Raw genomic sequence first — 18,026 nt, forward strand, 5'->3', positions numbered from 1 at the left:
TTGCTTGCCATCATCGAATATCAAGGTACATCAAAAACATCAGGTATAGAACATTACATCGCACATACACATCGAATAACAGGAAAATGAGAAGTTTATAATGATTTATGTCGTAGCAAAAAAACCGATACATTTAACAAAAAGAATAATGTTACAAAAAAAGAAATTTTCTTCCTTAATGTTGCGGATTATGCGTGAACTTTGCCCGGGTGAACGGGACAGCGCGGTTTTTCTGCGTCAGGCACGAGACTCGCACGTAATGACCGGAAGAGTACACGTGCCGATACGTCGAATGAAATGTTTTGCTTTAATGTGGCTCGCCGAATGAGCTGACCAATAAACTAATACGCGCGATGAGCAAACTAGAAAATCACTTAATGAGCTAGACCGTTAATGAGCCGTATTCCGGTTATGAGCGTATGTTCTGGAACCCGTGAGCACGTAATGAGCCCGCGGTATCGCGTGGGCCTACCGTAAGGCGTATTCCGTCGATGAGCGGACCGAAACTCAGTACAAAAGAGTGCGCTCACAAAACACCGTTTGTTCGCGCTTTTTTTGTTAATTACTAGTTTTGTTTCGTTAATTACTCGTTTTGTTACTTTTTCTTGGTAACGGTTGTTTATTAATTTTTCTATTAATTACAAATTTAGTTATCTGAGTTTAGTTATCTGACAGAAGTTGACGATTGATGTTGTGTAATAAAGTATAAAAGGTTTTACTTAACGATTTGAATATTTGTGAGTGTGAGTTCCTTAATCGGAGAAATAAGTGCCAAAGCGGTTTATTCCCGGAACTTAAGTGGCCACTTTACTGTAACGGCACAGGCTGTTCCTGTGACTCAGGTTATTTCTGAATTTTGGGCTGATCCCGATTTAGTGACAAAACGAGCTGTTCTCGTCTAAGATCTTGGGCTGTTTCCATTCAAGGAAGCAGGCTGTTCCTGCTAACTCAAAAGTTTCCTTAGAATGTTTCACGCTGGGGAAAATATTTCATTATTTAAATACGAATTCAGAATTTTGGAATTCTCACAGTTTGAAAACATCCTTGTAGAATTTGAGAGACGAATATTTAATCTTTTTTACTCTCCGGTTTCGTGAGAAAACAAATCCTTTATTTTTCAAATCTTTCCCGTTTACTATATTTAAATTTTCTAAGATTTGTAATTATTTCTCTAAAGGCTTTTTTCTTTCTCCCATGTTGGGGGAAGGTTTTTATGCCCATTAAATTCCTTTTATTACATTGTTTCAAATTTGTGTTTTATTTTACTAACTTTCGTTTTTTCTTTCATAAGGTTTTTCAGCCGCCTGGTAAATATTCTATTGTACTCATTTAAAATAATTTTATTAACGTAAACACCGTTGATGAGCTAGCCGAAAGGATCGTTATCAATTCACTTTGCGCGTTTTCTCACAATAAATCGAGAACTGACTTAGACACCGTGTGATCGCTATAAAAACCGGCACAAGAAGAAGGATTAGAGCCGGCAAATGCAGCACGTGGCGCGGATAATAGACAAATTACCGGTCCGAGACGTGGTGCCACCATGATAATTGGCGACCGCAATCGTAATTACTAGCGACACTAAAATAAGTAAAACGCGGTCTTGTTGAGTGGACCCAATAAATCGCGAACACTTAATATACAGGGTCTCCCAAAGTCATGTAGACAAACTTTGGAACTAGGTAGATCTCATCATTTTAAGACGAAAAGTCCTTTATCATTTTTTATTCCGAGTAATATTAAGCGAGATAATAATTATTGAAAATTATATCTTTTGGGCGAAACTTACTGCCCCCCCCCCCCACACCGCGCGGAGACGTTCTATCCATCGGTAGTCCCCAATCCTTGCGTTCTCGATCATCGATAAGAAAAGTGAAGGCGCGCGGGGCGAGACAAGCGGTTACGATCGGCCCGCCTATAAACTGGTTTAAACCAGGAATCAAAGAAAGGCGACGACGCGTAACAATACAAAAAAAATTATCGATGATCGAGAACGCAAGGATTAGGGACTACCAACGGATAGAGCGTCTCCGCGCGGTGTGGGGGGCAGTAAGTTCCGCCCAAAAGACATAATTTTTAATAATTATTATCTCGCTTAATATTACTCGGAATAAAAAATGATAAAGGACTTTTCGTCTTAAAATGACGAGATCGACCTAGTTCCAAAGTTTGTCTACATGACTTTGGGACACCCTGTATAAAACAAAAAAAATATATTAAAAAACAAAAAATAAAATAATAAACAAGACAAAAATATTAGTAGAAATATGTATATTATATTAGCATATAAATGTTAGATAGACAGAAAAGTTACATGTATAACAAAAACAAAAATATAACAAAAAACAAAAACATAACAAAAAAATAATGAAAAATGTATAAAAAATTTAAAAAATAAAAAACTAAAAAATTTATTAAGAATAAGCATTAGGTATTAGCGTATAAGCATTAAATAGACAAATACATTATGTATACAGGGTGTCTGGTTGAGTAGTGAGCAGCCCTATGACACTCAGAAACTATCGTGTCTAAAAAGTGAAGCCTATCCGCTACGCGGCGCTAGGCTGCAGTTACCACGGTCACAATAGTATATGCTGCCTAAAATGCTATATTATATGCATTATATGCTACTCATGCTGCTTTCAATTTAAAAGAAAACTCAGATAATTCTCACTTATAACATAATTCTGTGTTTGTTATTTAATTAAAAGACATTGAAAAAAGACAGAATTATGTTGTAAGTGAGAATTATTCAAGTTCTGATGCAAATGAAAAGCAACTTTATATATTATAAATAACATATACTATTTTATAAACTGAGTAGACAAATATTAAATAATAAAATTATTTTTGCAATATTTTGTTTTATTTAATTTTTATAATGTTTAGCTATTTTTTTAATGTTTTGACTTTGTTTTTTTTTTATCACTGTTAACTTTATAACAATACTGGCGCATGCGAGTAGAAATATAAAAATCAATCATTTTACAAAAAATAATTTCTGCATGTTCCTTACATGGAAATGTTAAACTTTTAATGTCAATATTTTCAAGATTTTTATCATATACGTCTGCCCGTTCGCAATATTTTGAAAATAAATATTCTAAATATTTAATAAAATTGAACATTTGTAAATTAGGATGCTTTAGACGATTTTTTTCTGAACTTTGCATGTTTAATAACATCGCTGCAGGAAATAAACTATGTACTCTATTACTAATGTCAGGAATAAGGTCTTGAATCAACGAACTCAAGGTCTTTGTTAGCTATCTTAGATTTTGTTGCCCGTGAGTCACACATATCAATATTCGCGCTGCGTGACTTCTCGGCTATTCTTTTATGATCCTATCCTCATTATTCATTATCTATCTCATTGTCTTTATTCCGTTCCGATCGCTCTACCAAGACGGATGTATTCTCTTAAATAAAAACTCTTGTACTTTTCAAGTTGCGCGGCCTTTTATTTACGGACCTTTTTCGACAACTAATAAACACATTTTTGCATATTTTACATTTTATGTTTTTTTCAATATAATTGCATAAATATCCCGTTGTATAATATACAATGCAATCTGTTATTTCTGGTAAACTGTAATCATGTTCAGACATAAAATCGTCAAAAGCCCATTCATCATTATTTATTACAGCATCATTTAACTTATCTTTTAATTTTGTTAATGATGTTTCGGTACTTGAATTGTTGTATAACTGTTTGATTTCTGAGATTGAAATTAGCGGTTTTGAATCTTCAATTAATGAACAATTTCCGTACCGTGGTGGTTTAAAAATACTAGTTGTACTTAAAATTTTTTATAATTGGAGAAAAGTGGGAACTCCAGGATGGTCATTAGATCCTGCTGCTTGACGTATTGATCCAAAAAATCTCTAGAATAATGTAAAACAAATAATATAATAAAATATAAAGAAACAATTTTGTGCCAATAACATAATACAGAAGATAAAAAAAGATATTAAAATGTAACATGATGGTTTTTATAATAAATGCAGAAACATCAAACCTCAGGTGAATCTTGATTTAGGCGATCTGTTAATACAGATAAAAAATTTTGATGTGTGGTTAGATATTTTACTAAATCCAATGCTGATTTTATTGTCACTCTGAGACCTTCAGCAGTTTGTCTTGTTAAAAATTGCTTCTCAGAGATAGTACCATCAATTTTATGTTGTTCCCAATTATTCAACTTTACTAAAGATTCTTCTAAAATCTAGTCAAAAATTAAATATGTTTAGCATTAAAAAATATACTAGCTATTATATGTACATAAAAGTATACCTTATAATCTGTATTTTTGACAGTCACACCTTCAGAAAATTTATTACGATTTAACGCATCGAATAAGTTATTTATCCATTCACAGAAGTTAGCAGTATCATCACATTCTTGTAACTCAAGTAAAAAGTTTTTATAAAACCTCAAACCATTAGCCATTGATTTACTGAAAACCTGTAAAAATAATGAATGTATGAAATATATGGTTAAAAGATTAAGATGGTAATTACTATATTGTGTTATAGTAAATAATTTGTTTCACTTGAGCAGCTAGACGAACTCTCATTTTAGCTGCATGAGTAAGCGTTAAATGATTATATGTAATTTTAGGGCATATTCGCATTCGAGCTGGTATTGTTTCATCTTTATTTTGTAATATGCGAAAATATTCCCATTTAATTAATTTTTCATTAGAATTAAGCTGACAATAAAAATGAAGAAATTAAATTTAATTTTTACACTATTGAACGGTATAGATAAATATTTCATTTAATTCATTTATGAGTTAACACAATGTTTATTACAATTTTGTATTCCATATTATTACCTGTAATGATGTTGTGTATAATCGGTTTCTGATAGTTTTTAAAATATGTGGTGTATCTGAAAACACATACACCACACGCTCATTACTAATTGGATGATTAAAATAATTAACTACTTCATTTATTTTGCCGCATACATCCATAATGTCCCAAAATTTTCTATTTGTTGCTGCACCGTCTGTTATTACCCCATGAATTTTAACATTAATATTTTCCAGTAACGCAATAGCCTATAATATAAAATTAATATACATAATATCACAATATTTTGCAGAACTTTGAGAAAAACATATCATACATATATGTATATATATTATATTTTGTATTATGCATACCTTAAGTACAAGTTGTGCAAGTACTTCTCCATGTACAGGTCCTTTAGAGGCAAACACAGCTAATGGTTGAGAATAAGAGTCAGCAAGTGATTGAATCATAATTACTAATCCATGATCTGCTTGTTCATTTAAATAAGTTGATGGAATTCCTTCATCTCCAAAATCAATTAATCCTGTATAAGTGAGATTTTTTGAATTAACATTAACTGATTCTCTAAGATGTATTTCATCTTATAAAATTATTCCTTGTTTTTCTATATCTGTTTTCTTTTGCAATGCAAGTTCAAACATTAAAAAAAAATTTTTATCAAAGCCACATGGACTATCAATAAGCGAAAGATATCTGAAACAAAAAAAACACATTTATTACATATATTATTATTTTCTGAATTAGATATTGTTAAACAATAATAATGTAGTACCTTCGAATAGTCCTAATACATGGAACAGGTAGTATTTGACTTTCTCTTAAAAAATTATAAGCCTTAGGGGACTTCATGTGCAATAATAGGCATAATAGAATCCATTCTTCATTATATCTATGCCTTGTAGGATTTTTTTGTTTTGCAGATTTTATTATCTCCTGTAGCGTAATCAGCTTATTGTGAGAAATGTTTGTCTCTTTTAATTTATTTTCTATATCTTTTATAGAAAGTGTTTTTACTTCTGTTTCATTATGTATAAGTTCTTTTTTCAACTTATCTATCACATATTTTGTTCGAATTTTTGTTTTTTGTGCTCTATAATATTTTTTCCGTAACAGTACAATTTTATTTTCTTTGTATGTAGTTGTATTTCTTGTATTGTTTGTATTTTTTTCATTGTTTGTTATTAATATCTTTTTTTTTCTCGACGTCTTTTTTGATGTATTGATTTTTGTACAATAGCACAAAATTGACATTTGTTTTTTATGATAGTTGAAATTAATAAACACTTTTTATGTCTCCATGTATCACTAATGTCTTTAAATGCTTCGTTATATCCAATTTTTTCAATATAAACTTGGCTCTCATTTGCACCACAACATATATAAAAATTATCCACAGCAATTAATATTTTTTGTAACTGGTCTATACTGTTAATAGGGCGATAAAATATAGATGATGGGAAATTTAAAATGGGTTGCTTTAAAACATTTACTTGTATTCTCATATCATCCTTTAATATTACTTCTTTTATTGAATAAAATGAATATAAGCTGTTGTTTGATTTTATTTTTTTACATGTTGGTAAATAGAAAATTAATAACCGTGTATTATCATCATTAATTTGCGTATGTACCCATTGCTTTGGTAAATTTATTTCCTTTTTGTCAATACTATTTAAAACATCATAAAATAAAAAATTTGTTGAATCATCTTCTAACTCATACTGTATGTAAATAATCAAATTGAACTGTAAAAGACTTAAACCAGGTGGCTGAAAATTCTTATAGAAGAAAAGTTAGTTTAGAAAAAATAAACTAACACAAATAAAAAACTCAAATTTGAAAATTAGAAAAAGGAGGATTTAATTGGCATAAAAAACCCTCCCCCAGCATGAGAGGAGGGAAAAAGCCGTAATTGAGAATTACATTTGATACACAAATTCTTAACAAAACGCATGCATGCTTACAACCGGAAATTACAAAGAAAAATGTTAATTGAGTTACTCACAGATCTGGAGAAAATAACTTAAATCTGGATCTTAGAAACGATACCAAAACCTCTTTGTTTCTATCCGAATAAATTATAAATTTGTTCCTTCTTTGTGGAAATTATGAGTCGGCAGGAACAGCCTGCTTTCTCAAATGCGAACAGCCCAATTCCTTTTCGGGAGCAGCCCGAGCAAATTACAGGAGCAGCCTGTTTCACAAATGGGAGCAGCCCAAACAATTTACAGGAGCAGCCTGTTTCCGTTGTTAAAACTGATAGATAATTTTCTGGGAGCAGCCCGTAATATCACTTAATTTCCCGGGAACAGCCCGTAATACATTGACAATTTTAAAATTTATTTCTCTGCTTTATTGACAAATACTCTAATTTCACAAACATGTGTCTCCGTCAACATCTGCTGTTAAACTAACAAACGAAACCGAACATGTAAATAAAAAACCGAGAAAATCAATATTTTTATCGTTGCTAGGGAAAGAATCGAAACGAGTTTAATAACATAAACCGAATAAATTCATTATGTGAAAAAAGGCGCGAACACATACTCTATATGCATTTCATTTTGTATAATTTCATTATTAGTTTCATTAGTTTTATCACTTTCTATATCTGGAATATTCTCAGACCATGGAAATTTGGATGGTATAGCTCCTTTGCGTAATTTAGGTATTTTATACGGTGCAGACTGAATAAATATTATAATAATTAATATTTTTATTTTATAATATAATAATTCAAATAACTTACCACTCCAACATCATTTCCTTCTTTATCATAAAGTTCTCGTTTCCACAGAATATCACATTCTTCAAAGTGATGATGGCAAATAGCTTGGGTTGGTTTAATTAAAATGTCTTGTCTTTTTAAAGCTGTTTGCCACTTTTTTTGTAAATCTTCGTTCCTTGGAACGAAAAAAAAATGCACTTTTTCCGGGTTGGATGTGTACCCCGATGTACAACCAACTACAATGCACCGCGTCATATTTAAATTCCTTTAATTAGATTTTATATTAATAATTCAAACAATTGAAAAAAAAGTCTTTACTCTTTTAACACTGATTTCTTACTGACAGTTATTTACTTTGTTTGCGACATGATTAATCATGCAACAAAGGATAAAAGAGCTAGTAGTTGATTCTTTATTTGAAAAGCTTACACATATGAAATTTAAACCGATAAGATTCTTTATAAGGAGTTTGTTGAATGCACGCGAATATAATAATTATAATACATTAATTTCATTTTGACTCTCTTTATAACATAAATAAATATATACAGGGTGTCCCAAACAATGTGTCACTCCCAAAAACTATGGGTAGAAAATTGAAATCTAAGACGAAAAGTCAAATGCAATTTTTAAAAATTCTCAATAGTTTTCGAGAAAAAAATTAAAATATATAAAATGTATACAAGTATATATATAAAACAGTATATATACAAAATATAGTATAATACAAAATATCGTGGTAAAGACAAACAAGATAAATAATAACGCACGGCGGTATTCTGATATTCGCTCGAGACATCCCGCGAATTACACGTGCGCTTACAATGGCGTGCAGCTTGACACGCCGAAGGAGAGATCAGCCAATTACTAAGCGACAAAAAAGCTAAGGCAGAGTCAATGCTATTAAGCGTGGATCGCTTCTAAGAGCGCGCTCTTATTCGCTCAGTTATACAAATTCGTATCGATGTTACGATCACGAATTCGACAAATTGGTAGTAAACTTTTATAATTATATTCTTAATGTTTACCTACACCTGAAAGATTTTCCGCTTTTCGCGGGACACCCTGTATAATCATTCTCGCATACTTCGTTCTTTTATCCTAATAGCTACCTTCTCGTCCCGATATCACAACACAATACAATACTTAAAACTAATTCTTAAATCTAGCGATATTATCCTCTGCTTCTCATTTATATATTTTTTATTTTCTGTGTTTCCGTTCAGGCTCACAATTATCTCATTTCTTTTTTCTTTTGCGCCAATTATTTTTTCTTTCTTTCTTTTTTCTCTTTTCTAGTCTTCTTATCCTAGTCCCTATTATTCTCTTTTCTTCTCACCCTTTTCGCATTCTTATTCTAAACCTTATCGCTCAATCTCTCTGTCTTTATTGGACCTCCGCTTTCAAAGTAATCGCGTTTTTTATTTTTATTTTAATTTTCTCCTTTCCTGTTTGTAATCTTTTGTTTTTATTTAATTGCAGGTACGAAATCGATTAATAGATGCGGAGTATATATCTTTGCTACATCAGATTTATAGTGATAATATAGAAGGTCATTTTTATAGGGGATTTATGATAACTGGGTCTGAGATATCCGAAAACACAATTAAAAAAGTAGAACGTTCTTTATACATAAAAAGACCAGTATGTTTCATATTTTCAGGATTAGAATCTCAATGGTTTGGAATGAGTAAGTAAATATTTACTCTTTTTTTTTTTTTTTTAAACTTTTGAAAAATAATGAAAGAAGGCATTTTTAAAACGTTCTTAGATAAAATATGTAAAATATTATAAAAACAACATTCTAAGGTATTTAAAAATAAGCATTCTGAATTAAGTATTTTTAATATATTTTTATGATATTTGTTATATTTTATAAATATATTTGTTTTTGGATGTGTGTTATATAAAATGCATGTTTGAAAAAACATTTGAAAATGTCTTATTAAAAATATTTAAAAAATATTTTATTTAAAATTTTATGAAAAAAATTTTTAATGCTATTTTAAAGTTTTTCTTTACTGTTTAAAGATTTTTTTATTCAATAATAAAGCTAAATTATTTGTAATATTAATACTTCGATAATAAAAAATGTTACAGTGGCATCATAATGACATTGCTTTATGACAGTTAACTATGTCACAGTGATATTGTAACAAAGTTACAGTAAAATTCGAATGTTCGCTTTGTCACAGATGTAACATCCGTATGTAACATCATTATTATACCGGTGATATAAAATATAAGAGTGATGCAATTTGAATATTACAAATTAGTTTATGTGGCATTGTTGCTGTAAGATAGAACGTTGATGAAACAAAGTATCGAGTGCCTTTTAAATTCTTTTAAATGCAACTTTTTTTATTCGTAACATGCACTATTTACAGTTTATTTTTGTATTATCTCAGGCGATGCCTTACAGCTCCGGGACAGAGTCCTCTCAAAATTTATGTTCTCTGTAGCTAATTTGAACAACTGTCAGAATGACCAGAATAGGTCCTAATTTGTCGTCTCCTGGCAAAGATGGAAGATGCTTTTTTTCTGCAGAATTAGTGGTCTACGGATTGCATTGCCTGACCGTGCCGGTGATCTGCGTGCTGTATCGAGTGCCTTGATTCGGGTTCCTCGGTATGCATCTCTCTAGTCACCGGTGTTGGTCGCAATAATGATAGCGCATTTAATGGCGCCCAGTTTCACAACGGATTTATGAACTGTCAAATGCGCACGTTGCTCGATGCTAGGAACGTTCGTGGAGACCGTGTTAGTCGAACCGGTAGTAAGTCTAACACAGTGGATGCTCAGGGCCTCAGTTGAAAGTCAATTTGCCATAAATGTGAACTGGGCGCTGTAACTGGCGTTGGTTTTAGTCACAGAATCGTACGTAAGATTTCCACCAAAAACCTCCCAGGTGAAAAAACGGATTTCTCCGCGTCAGTAGGATGCATGGCTGGATCTCGGTCACTCGGCCAATGCAACCTCAGCGATTTCGTCAATAACATCTTGCAACTGTTCTTATTTCAATTGATTATATTTTACTTTATTACTTTATTTTTTTGTTTTAAGTGGGTTAATTCTTTCGTTTATTCTCATTTTGTTACGTCGTTGTTGCGAGATTTTATTCCGAATGCTTACTCGAATTCCTGATGTAACCGGGGTTCGGGTTACAACAATAGCATTCCAGTTTTGCTTGTTTATTTTAAAGGAAAAATAATTTCCTTTTTTAAATGTTTTGTCGCTTCTTTTAGTTCTGTGACTATTTTTTCTATTGGAAGTATCCGCAAATTTAGAATATCTCTTTTCACACGAGTTAAAAAGTCAACTATGTTGTATACATCATTTAATACGCTCGTGACTAATACCTATAATACGAATAGGTAATCTACCGCGTAAAATCTTTGCGTCAGTTGATTGACTCTTCAGCTCATGTAAGTCGTTGCGTTCGTTAAGATTTGAATGTAATATTCCACTTTATCCTCCATTATTTTTATATGCTCTATAGTTCATATTTAAGGTTTTTATTTAGTTTTTGCGATGTGTTGCAATGTTTATTGTCGCGAGTGTATTAATTCGAGCTGTTCTGCAATATGTTCTTCGTCGTCTGCATTCATAAAACCAAACAGTGTTTTTTCCTCTTTTCAAACGATATCTATTAATCCTCTTTTTTGAATGTGTATCCCGTGTATAATTTGAAGTCGATTTAGTGATGTCGTTAATTTATTGCTTTCCGCGGTCGCAACACATAATATTTGTTTGTATTTTGCGCCTATGTGATTTTCGTCGGTTTTGTAAAAATCCTCGCTAATTCTTTTGCTTTTCAAATGTAATTTTGCAAATTATTGACATACAAATATATTTTTAATACAAGGAAATATATTTAATTACAAATCAGGAGGCATGGTAGTGTCTCGCGCCAAACATAGGCGGTGTATTATCGATCCTTTCTTATGCAAGACAATGTTTGAAAAATTCGTAGATTTTCAAATCTCGATAACGGCTGAACCGATCGTTTTGTAACCAGGTTTATCTTGTAGCTTTAGGTCATTTCTAATTATTAATGCTTTAATTTTTTTCGATATGTATTCTATTGTACGAATGGAAATATCGCGACGCAAACTTTTCATTTAAGAGTAAAATACGTTTAAGAATCGTTGTTATTATCATTGTCATCGTCGTTCAGTCAGATTTCCTTTTCGGTTTTTCAGCAATAGGTTGTACTCAAGTTGCTCAAAGTTAACATGACATATATAATAACCTTAAATCAAGAGGCACGGGAGTCTTGCGCCATGTACAGACGCACTGTACTATCGAAATATCGAGATTCTCTTACGCGAGACACCGTTTAAAAAAATTCATGCAGACAACGCTCAATTTGCTTAAAATTATAAGATTAAACAAACTTGTAAAGTAAAGTTCAATCTCAATTCTGCCGCTCTCGTCCGGATGGATGTATAACTATGTATTTATATTTTTATGTCTACTTTATCAACAGTATTTCAAAATTGAAAAATTTAGCGCTTACGCGACCCAGCGGTACGCATGGCGCTAGACTCGTTCTGAGCGATACGTGGCGATGCGCGCGCGTGTATCGCCATTATTCAAAATATCGAGGCAAATTCAAGTGAAATGGGAGGGTAAGAAGTCTATACAAGGAGACTTCAGGATTTGAAGATCCATCCGGGCAAGACCAGTAGCATAATTAAGATTGAACTTTATTTTACAAGTTCGTTTAATCTTATAATTATGCCGTTTGATCTTATTTAGATGGATGTATAATTATGTAGATGTTTACAGAGCAATTTGCCGAGGAACACTAATGATTTATTAACTTAAGTATTGTTACGCCCGGTATACGGAGCAGCGTGAAGCTGCCGGCTCGCTCCGAAGTTTCGGTTCCCCGTTGCTAGGGGAACGAAGATGTTTGATTTTGGTTAAAATGACAGTTCTGCCCGTGACTTAATTCGGTGCGGATGTATTTGATGTATTTGGTTAAGTCCGATTAAACTCTTATCTTTTCTTTTTCTAAATTCGTCTTCTTCTCTTTCGCGGAGCTCGAGCGCCGCGAGTGTGAGTGAGTGAGAGAAAGAGACGCGAACGCGGAGACGTTCGCCGACCCGTTCCCGGCGTAACATTTTGGGGGCTCGTCCGGGATGGCTACGCATACGGTGAAGAGGAGGCAATCCCGTCAGGAGGATCCTGCTTCGTCTGAGGCGGCGGCGTTCGAGTCGCTCCGTCAGGAGATGCGTCAGCTGCGGGTCGAGCAGGAGCAGAGGGAGGAGAGTCTGCGGACCGAGATTCGTCTGCGTGATGATGCGATCACGAGGATACAGAGCCGAATCCTGCAGCTAAGTCCCTCCAATAATTTTTCGCGCGTTTCCGGTGTTCTTCCGGCGGAGGGGGGCGCGAGTTTCGTTCCGGATGTCCCTTCGGTTGAGGGTGACGCGCGTTCCGTGTCCGGGTTGAATTTAAAATTAGATACATATAACGGTTCCGTTCCATTGCGGGAGTTCTTCTCCCAATTTGATTTGATCGCTCGGGCGAAGCAGTGGGGACAGGAGGCGAGAACTGTTGCCCTTGTTTCTTGCCTTCGGGGCAGAGCGCGTTCGGTTCTCTGTACTTTTCAGGATTCCGAGAGCATGGGCTACGCGGAGCTTAGAGCAAAGCTCGAGTTGTGTTTCGGGGAACCGCGGTCTTCTCAAAATTATTATTCTCTTTTTACAAATCGGAGACAGAAAGAAGGGGAGGATTTTGCTTCTTTTGGGACGGAATTAGAGCGGTTATCCCAGTTAGCTTATCCTGAGTGTCCCTATGAAGTACGGGACAAGATCGCTTGTGCACAGTTTATTTCTGCGTTGTTAGATGGTAGGGTTAGGAGAACGCTGCAATTAGAAGGGATCTCTTTACTTAAAAAGGCGATCGAGAGATCGAAAGTGATCAGGACGATTTTCGGGGAATCTTTCGATAGGAGAGCGTCAGGTTTTCAGGGGCGCGCGAGTTCTTTTAGAAATTTTAATTCTTTTCGTTCGGAAAAGTCCAGGGGGGACGTTAAGGAAAACGAAGAAAAGGGGGAAAGTTCGGTAAATCCTAGGAAGAATAAAGGGAATAAGTTTTCTCGGGAGACAAAGGGGGGGGGGCTCGAAGAGAGTGTTGGCTTTGTGGGAAGCCAGGACACTTCCAGAATCAGTGCTCTACCCGTAAGGAAAACTCGGAATAGTCAACCTCTTTGGGGGGGGGAGGAGTCGGCTAAAGGAAAGGGGGCCCCGAGGGAGTTATTTTCCAGGAGAATCGGTTATTCTTCACGCGATTTTTGTTTTGCAGGAAAGATTAATGGTAGGAAATGTAATTTCAGGGTTGACATGGGCTCTGATATTACTATTTTGAGTTCTAGGTTTTTCGGAAAGGGGAATTCAGGTTTACAATCGCTTAGAGAGGGGCTAAGATTTCGATATCCTACAGGGGAAGATGTTTCTGTTAGAGGAGAAGCTAAAGTTTCTATGGAGGTAGGGAAGTTTGCTCTTGAAATGAGCATGTTTGTAGCGGAGATTTCGGATGATTGCCTTCTCGGGGCAGATTTTCTGAGGAAGGTTGGTTTTTCCAAAATCTTTGATGAAGCTTTTAGTTCTTGTCGGAATTCTTTGAGGGTGGCCAGAATCAAACAGACTTTCGGGGTGAATTCTTCTTTTCCTCAGAAGCTTTTTGAAGAAAGCTTAAAAGAATTAAATGATGAGCAGACGAATGTAGCTTCGTTATTCTTTAGAGAATTCCAGGGGACATTTTCGGAGGAAATAGTTGCAGGGAATTGCGAATTAGTGAAACATAAGATTGATGTAGCGGACGCTCTTCCGATTAGACAGGTTTCTCGTCGGATTCCTTTTCGAATGAGGGATGAGGTTGATGGAATTATCGAAGATATGAAAAACCGTGGGGTAATTGAGGAGTTGCAAAGTCCTTGGGTTTCTCCAGCAGTTTTAGTCAAAAAGAAGGATGGGACAATTAGATTCTGCGTCGATTATAGGAAAGTTAATGCGGTTACGGTAAAAGATTCTTTTCCTCTTCCGAGGATTGATGATATTCTAGATCGTTTGGCTGGGAATTCCTGGTTTGCTACTCTTGATCTTAAGAGTGGGTATTGGCAAATCAGGATGGATCCAAAAGACAAGGAGTAAACGGCTTTTTCCATAGGAAAAAAACTTTGGCAATTCACTGTCATGCCTTTTGGTCTCACAAATGCTCCGGCAACTTTTGAACGGTTTATGGAAAGGGTTTTGGAAGGGCTTCTTTCTAAGAGTTGTTTTGTATATTTAGATGATGTAACAGTTTTTGGAAGGAGTTTCGAAGGACTTATGGAGAATCTTAATAAAGTGTTTCTTCGTTTAAGAAAATTTAATTTAAAAATCAATCCAGGGAAGTGTGTTCTTTTCAGTAGGAAAGTTAAGTACTTAGGTCATGTGGTTTCTTCAGAAGGGGTAGCTACTGATCAGGAGAAAGTAGCAGCAGTAATAGATTGGCCAGTTCCTCATACGAAGAAGCAATTGAGAAGCTTCTTAGGTTTTTGCTCGTATTATCGGAGATTCGTGAAAGGTTTTTCTTCAATAGCAAAGCCACTTCATTATTTGACGGGAAATTTGGTGAAGTTTTCTTGGACGAATGATTGTCAAGAGGCTTTTAAATTCTTGAAGCGGGCCTTAACTTCTCTTCCAGTGTTAGCGTTCCCGAAAGAGGAAGGTTGTAACGGTGCACCCGGCGATGCACCGTTCCGACCACAACAACGGCCGGCCGCCGGACACAACACCGTCCGACGGGGACCCGGGGCGCGGTGCGCCCCAAACTTTATAATTTCATCTACGCCGGCACAGCACGGCACCGCGTAGCCGTTCCGCGGCTAAGTCCATCCGCGGACTTAGCCGAGCGTCTCTGAGTGCCGACGAACCGCGCCGTCGACGTCAAGGCCCGTCGTTACCGAGCGCGCCGCATCCCGGGGCCTCGGCGCCACGCGTCACGCACCCCGCTGAGCCCCGGCAACCCTGCGCCGTCACTTTTTACGTATAAAAAGTCGACGCCAGGACTCAGCGGGACCGTCCTGATCCGTTCGCTCTCGAGCGAACATCCGTTCCAAGAGCACGAAACCACGGGGTGAAGAGAACTTCGTCTCGGCCAGGAGATCCTGGCGCTCACGATTTTCTCGTTACGATTTCCGACCGAACGCACGACTAGGTCGTGGGGTGGAGCGCACTCCGCTTCCTTCGAGGACTCTCGATCCTACGTCGGCGGCACGGAAAGAATCGAAACGCAATTAAGATCCCGTCGCACTGCCGTGATCCACGGGGTGAAGAGATCTCCGCCTCGGCCAAGAACTCTTGGCTAACGACACAGGTCAAGGTGCATCCTGCCCACGCGTATCGCGTCCACTGCGGTCCACCAACGCATCGATATTTCCAACCGCGAACTAGATCCATTGTATCGCGATCAATAGCACGGCGGGCCCCGCCCGTCACTCTGCGCCCGCGTCCCGCGTACCGCCGGTCCGCCCGGCAGGACCGATCACGAGATCTACGATCCACGGCTAAAACCGCGCCCACTGTTCCGCGCCCGCGGCCCGCGTGCCGCCGGTCCTTCCGCCAGGACCGATCCCGAAATTGACGATCCGCGCCGAACACCGCGCCCACGATTTCGCGCCACCCACCGCGCCTCACGTGGTGCATCCGCGACCATCCGCGAATTTACGTCTAGCGCACGCGTTATATCGATCCGCGATCGAAAGGGCCGACGCGCCCACCGGCACATTGTATCCACGCGCCGCACACATATTCATTGTCATCACGTTCACATTCTGTTGCATGTATATAGAGATCTCGGCGTCGCTTGACCAAGCGAACGTCGTCGTTGAGCAATAAATCGTTCTTTTGTTAATTATATCCGTCTCGGTGCATTCTCGACCTCACCTACTCGAATCCTGCGTCCCGACGAGCGTCCCGGGCTCGCTGGCCCGTCATTCGAGGACCACGCAAACAGGTCGTTTCAAGGTCAGTTTATTTTAGATACTGACGCTTCTGGAATAGGAATCGGGGCTGTTCTTTCACAGAAGCAAGGGGATGAGGAGAAAGTTATAGCGTATTTCAGTCGGGTTTTATCAAAGTCAGAAAGGAATTATTGTGTTACTCGACGCGAGTTTTTAGCCATTGATGATGCAGTCAAATCTTTTCGTCATTTTCTTTTAGGAGGGAAATTTTTAATTCGCACGGATCATATTTCTTTAAGGTGGCTCTTGTCTTTTAAGGAACTCGAGGGTCAGTTAGCTCGCTGGGTAGAAAGATTACAACAATTTCAGTTCGAAATTGCTTACAGGAAGGGGACTTCTCATGGGAATGCCGATGGTTTATCGAGACGGCTTTGTGAAGCAGAAAACTGTCGGTATTGTTTTAAGGTTGAGCAAAAAAGTCTTTCCGAGGGAGGTGAGACTGTGGCTCGAATAGTCTTCCAAGAAGAAGAGTTAGATCTTTGGAAGAAGGATCAGCGGGAAGATCCGAGTCTTAATGTTTTAATACAGGCAAAGGAATCTGGGGAACGTCTTTGCCGTTCGGGATTTTCTTCTTCAGATATAACGGGAAGAGTTCTTAATTCATATTGGGATTCCCTCGTTTTAGAGAACGGAGTTCTTTATAAGAAATGGATAGCTCCGAATTTGAAGAGGGTGCTGTTTCAGTTAGTGGTTCCTCGTAAACGGATTAAGGGGGTTCTGGCTGATGCCCATGATTCTCCTTCGGTTGGGCACTTTGGAATCAATAAGACTCTAGATAGAATTCGGAAGCGTTTTTATTGGGTTTCTTGTAAACAAGATGTAGAAGATTGGTGTCGTTCGTGTTCGGTTTGTTGTTCAAACAAGAGACCTTCCGGCAAAGGGAAATCTTCTTTACAAATTTACAATGTCGGATCTCCGTTTCAGAGATTGCAGATGGACGTTCTTGGTCTTTTTCCTATATCTTCTTCTGGGAATAGGTTTCTTTTGGTAATTGTTGATTGTTTTTCTAAATGGGTGGAAGCATTTCCGGTGAGGAATATTAGGGCAAGAACGGTAGCTGAGGTTTTTGTTAGAAAAATTATTTCGAGATTTGGAGTTCCTGAGGAAATACATACAGATCAGGGACGAAACTTTGAGTCCGGTCTTTTGAAAGAGTTGTTGAATCTTTTGGGGGTTAGGAAAACTAGGACTACTGCTTTACATCCACAATCGGATGGGCAGGTGGAGCGACAGCATCGTACAGTTTTGGAATATCTTTCAAAATTTGTTTCAGAAAATCAAAAAGATTAGGATCGTTGGATTTCAATGTTTTTGTTAGCTTATAGGTCTTCGAAGCATGAGGTTACTGAAGTTTCTCCGGCGGAGCTTTGTTTTGGCAGGGATTTAAGGTTACCGTTAGATTTGACGCGGGGAATGCCTCCTCAATCTTCTCAGTTTTCAGCTTCTCAAGGAGAGTTTGTT

General features: G+C 36.8%; 1 protein-coding gene and 1 pseudogene across 1 annotated transcript in view; one reads left to right on the top strand and one right to left on the bottom strand.

Annotated features, from left to right (window-relative positions):
- LOC139108254 (fatty acid synthase-like) overlaps positions 1 to 18,026 on the top strand; it is a 215,641-nt gene that overhangs the window by 69,560 nt on the left and 128,055 nt on the right. Inside the window, 1 exon segment of the mRNA XM_070666383.1 lies at positions 9,032 to 9,239. Coding sequence (XP_070522484.1) covers positions 9,032 to 9,239 — 208 coding nt within the window.
- LOC139108256 (uncharacterized) lies at positions 4,140 to 8,711 on the bottom strand (annotated as a pseudogene).

This window comes from Cardiocondyla obscurior, linkage group LG14 (assembly GCF_019399895.1).
Source record: "Cardiocondyla obscurior isolate alpha-2009 linkage group LG14, Cobs3.1, whole genome shotgun sequence".
NCBI classification, from domain to species: Eukaryota; Metazoa; Arthropoda; class Insecta; order Hymenoptera; family Formicidae; genus Cardiocondyla; species Cardiocondyla obscurior.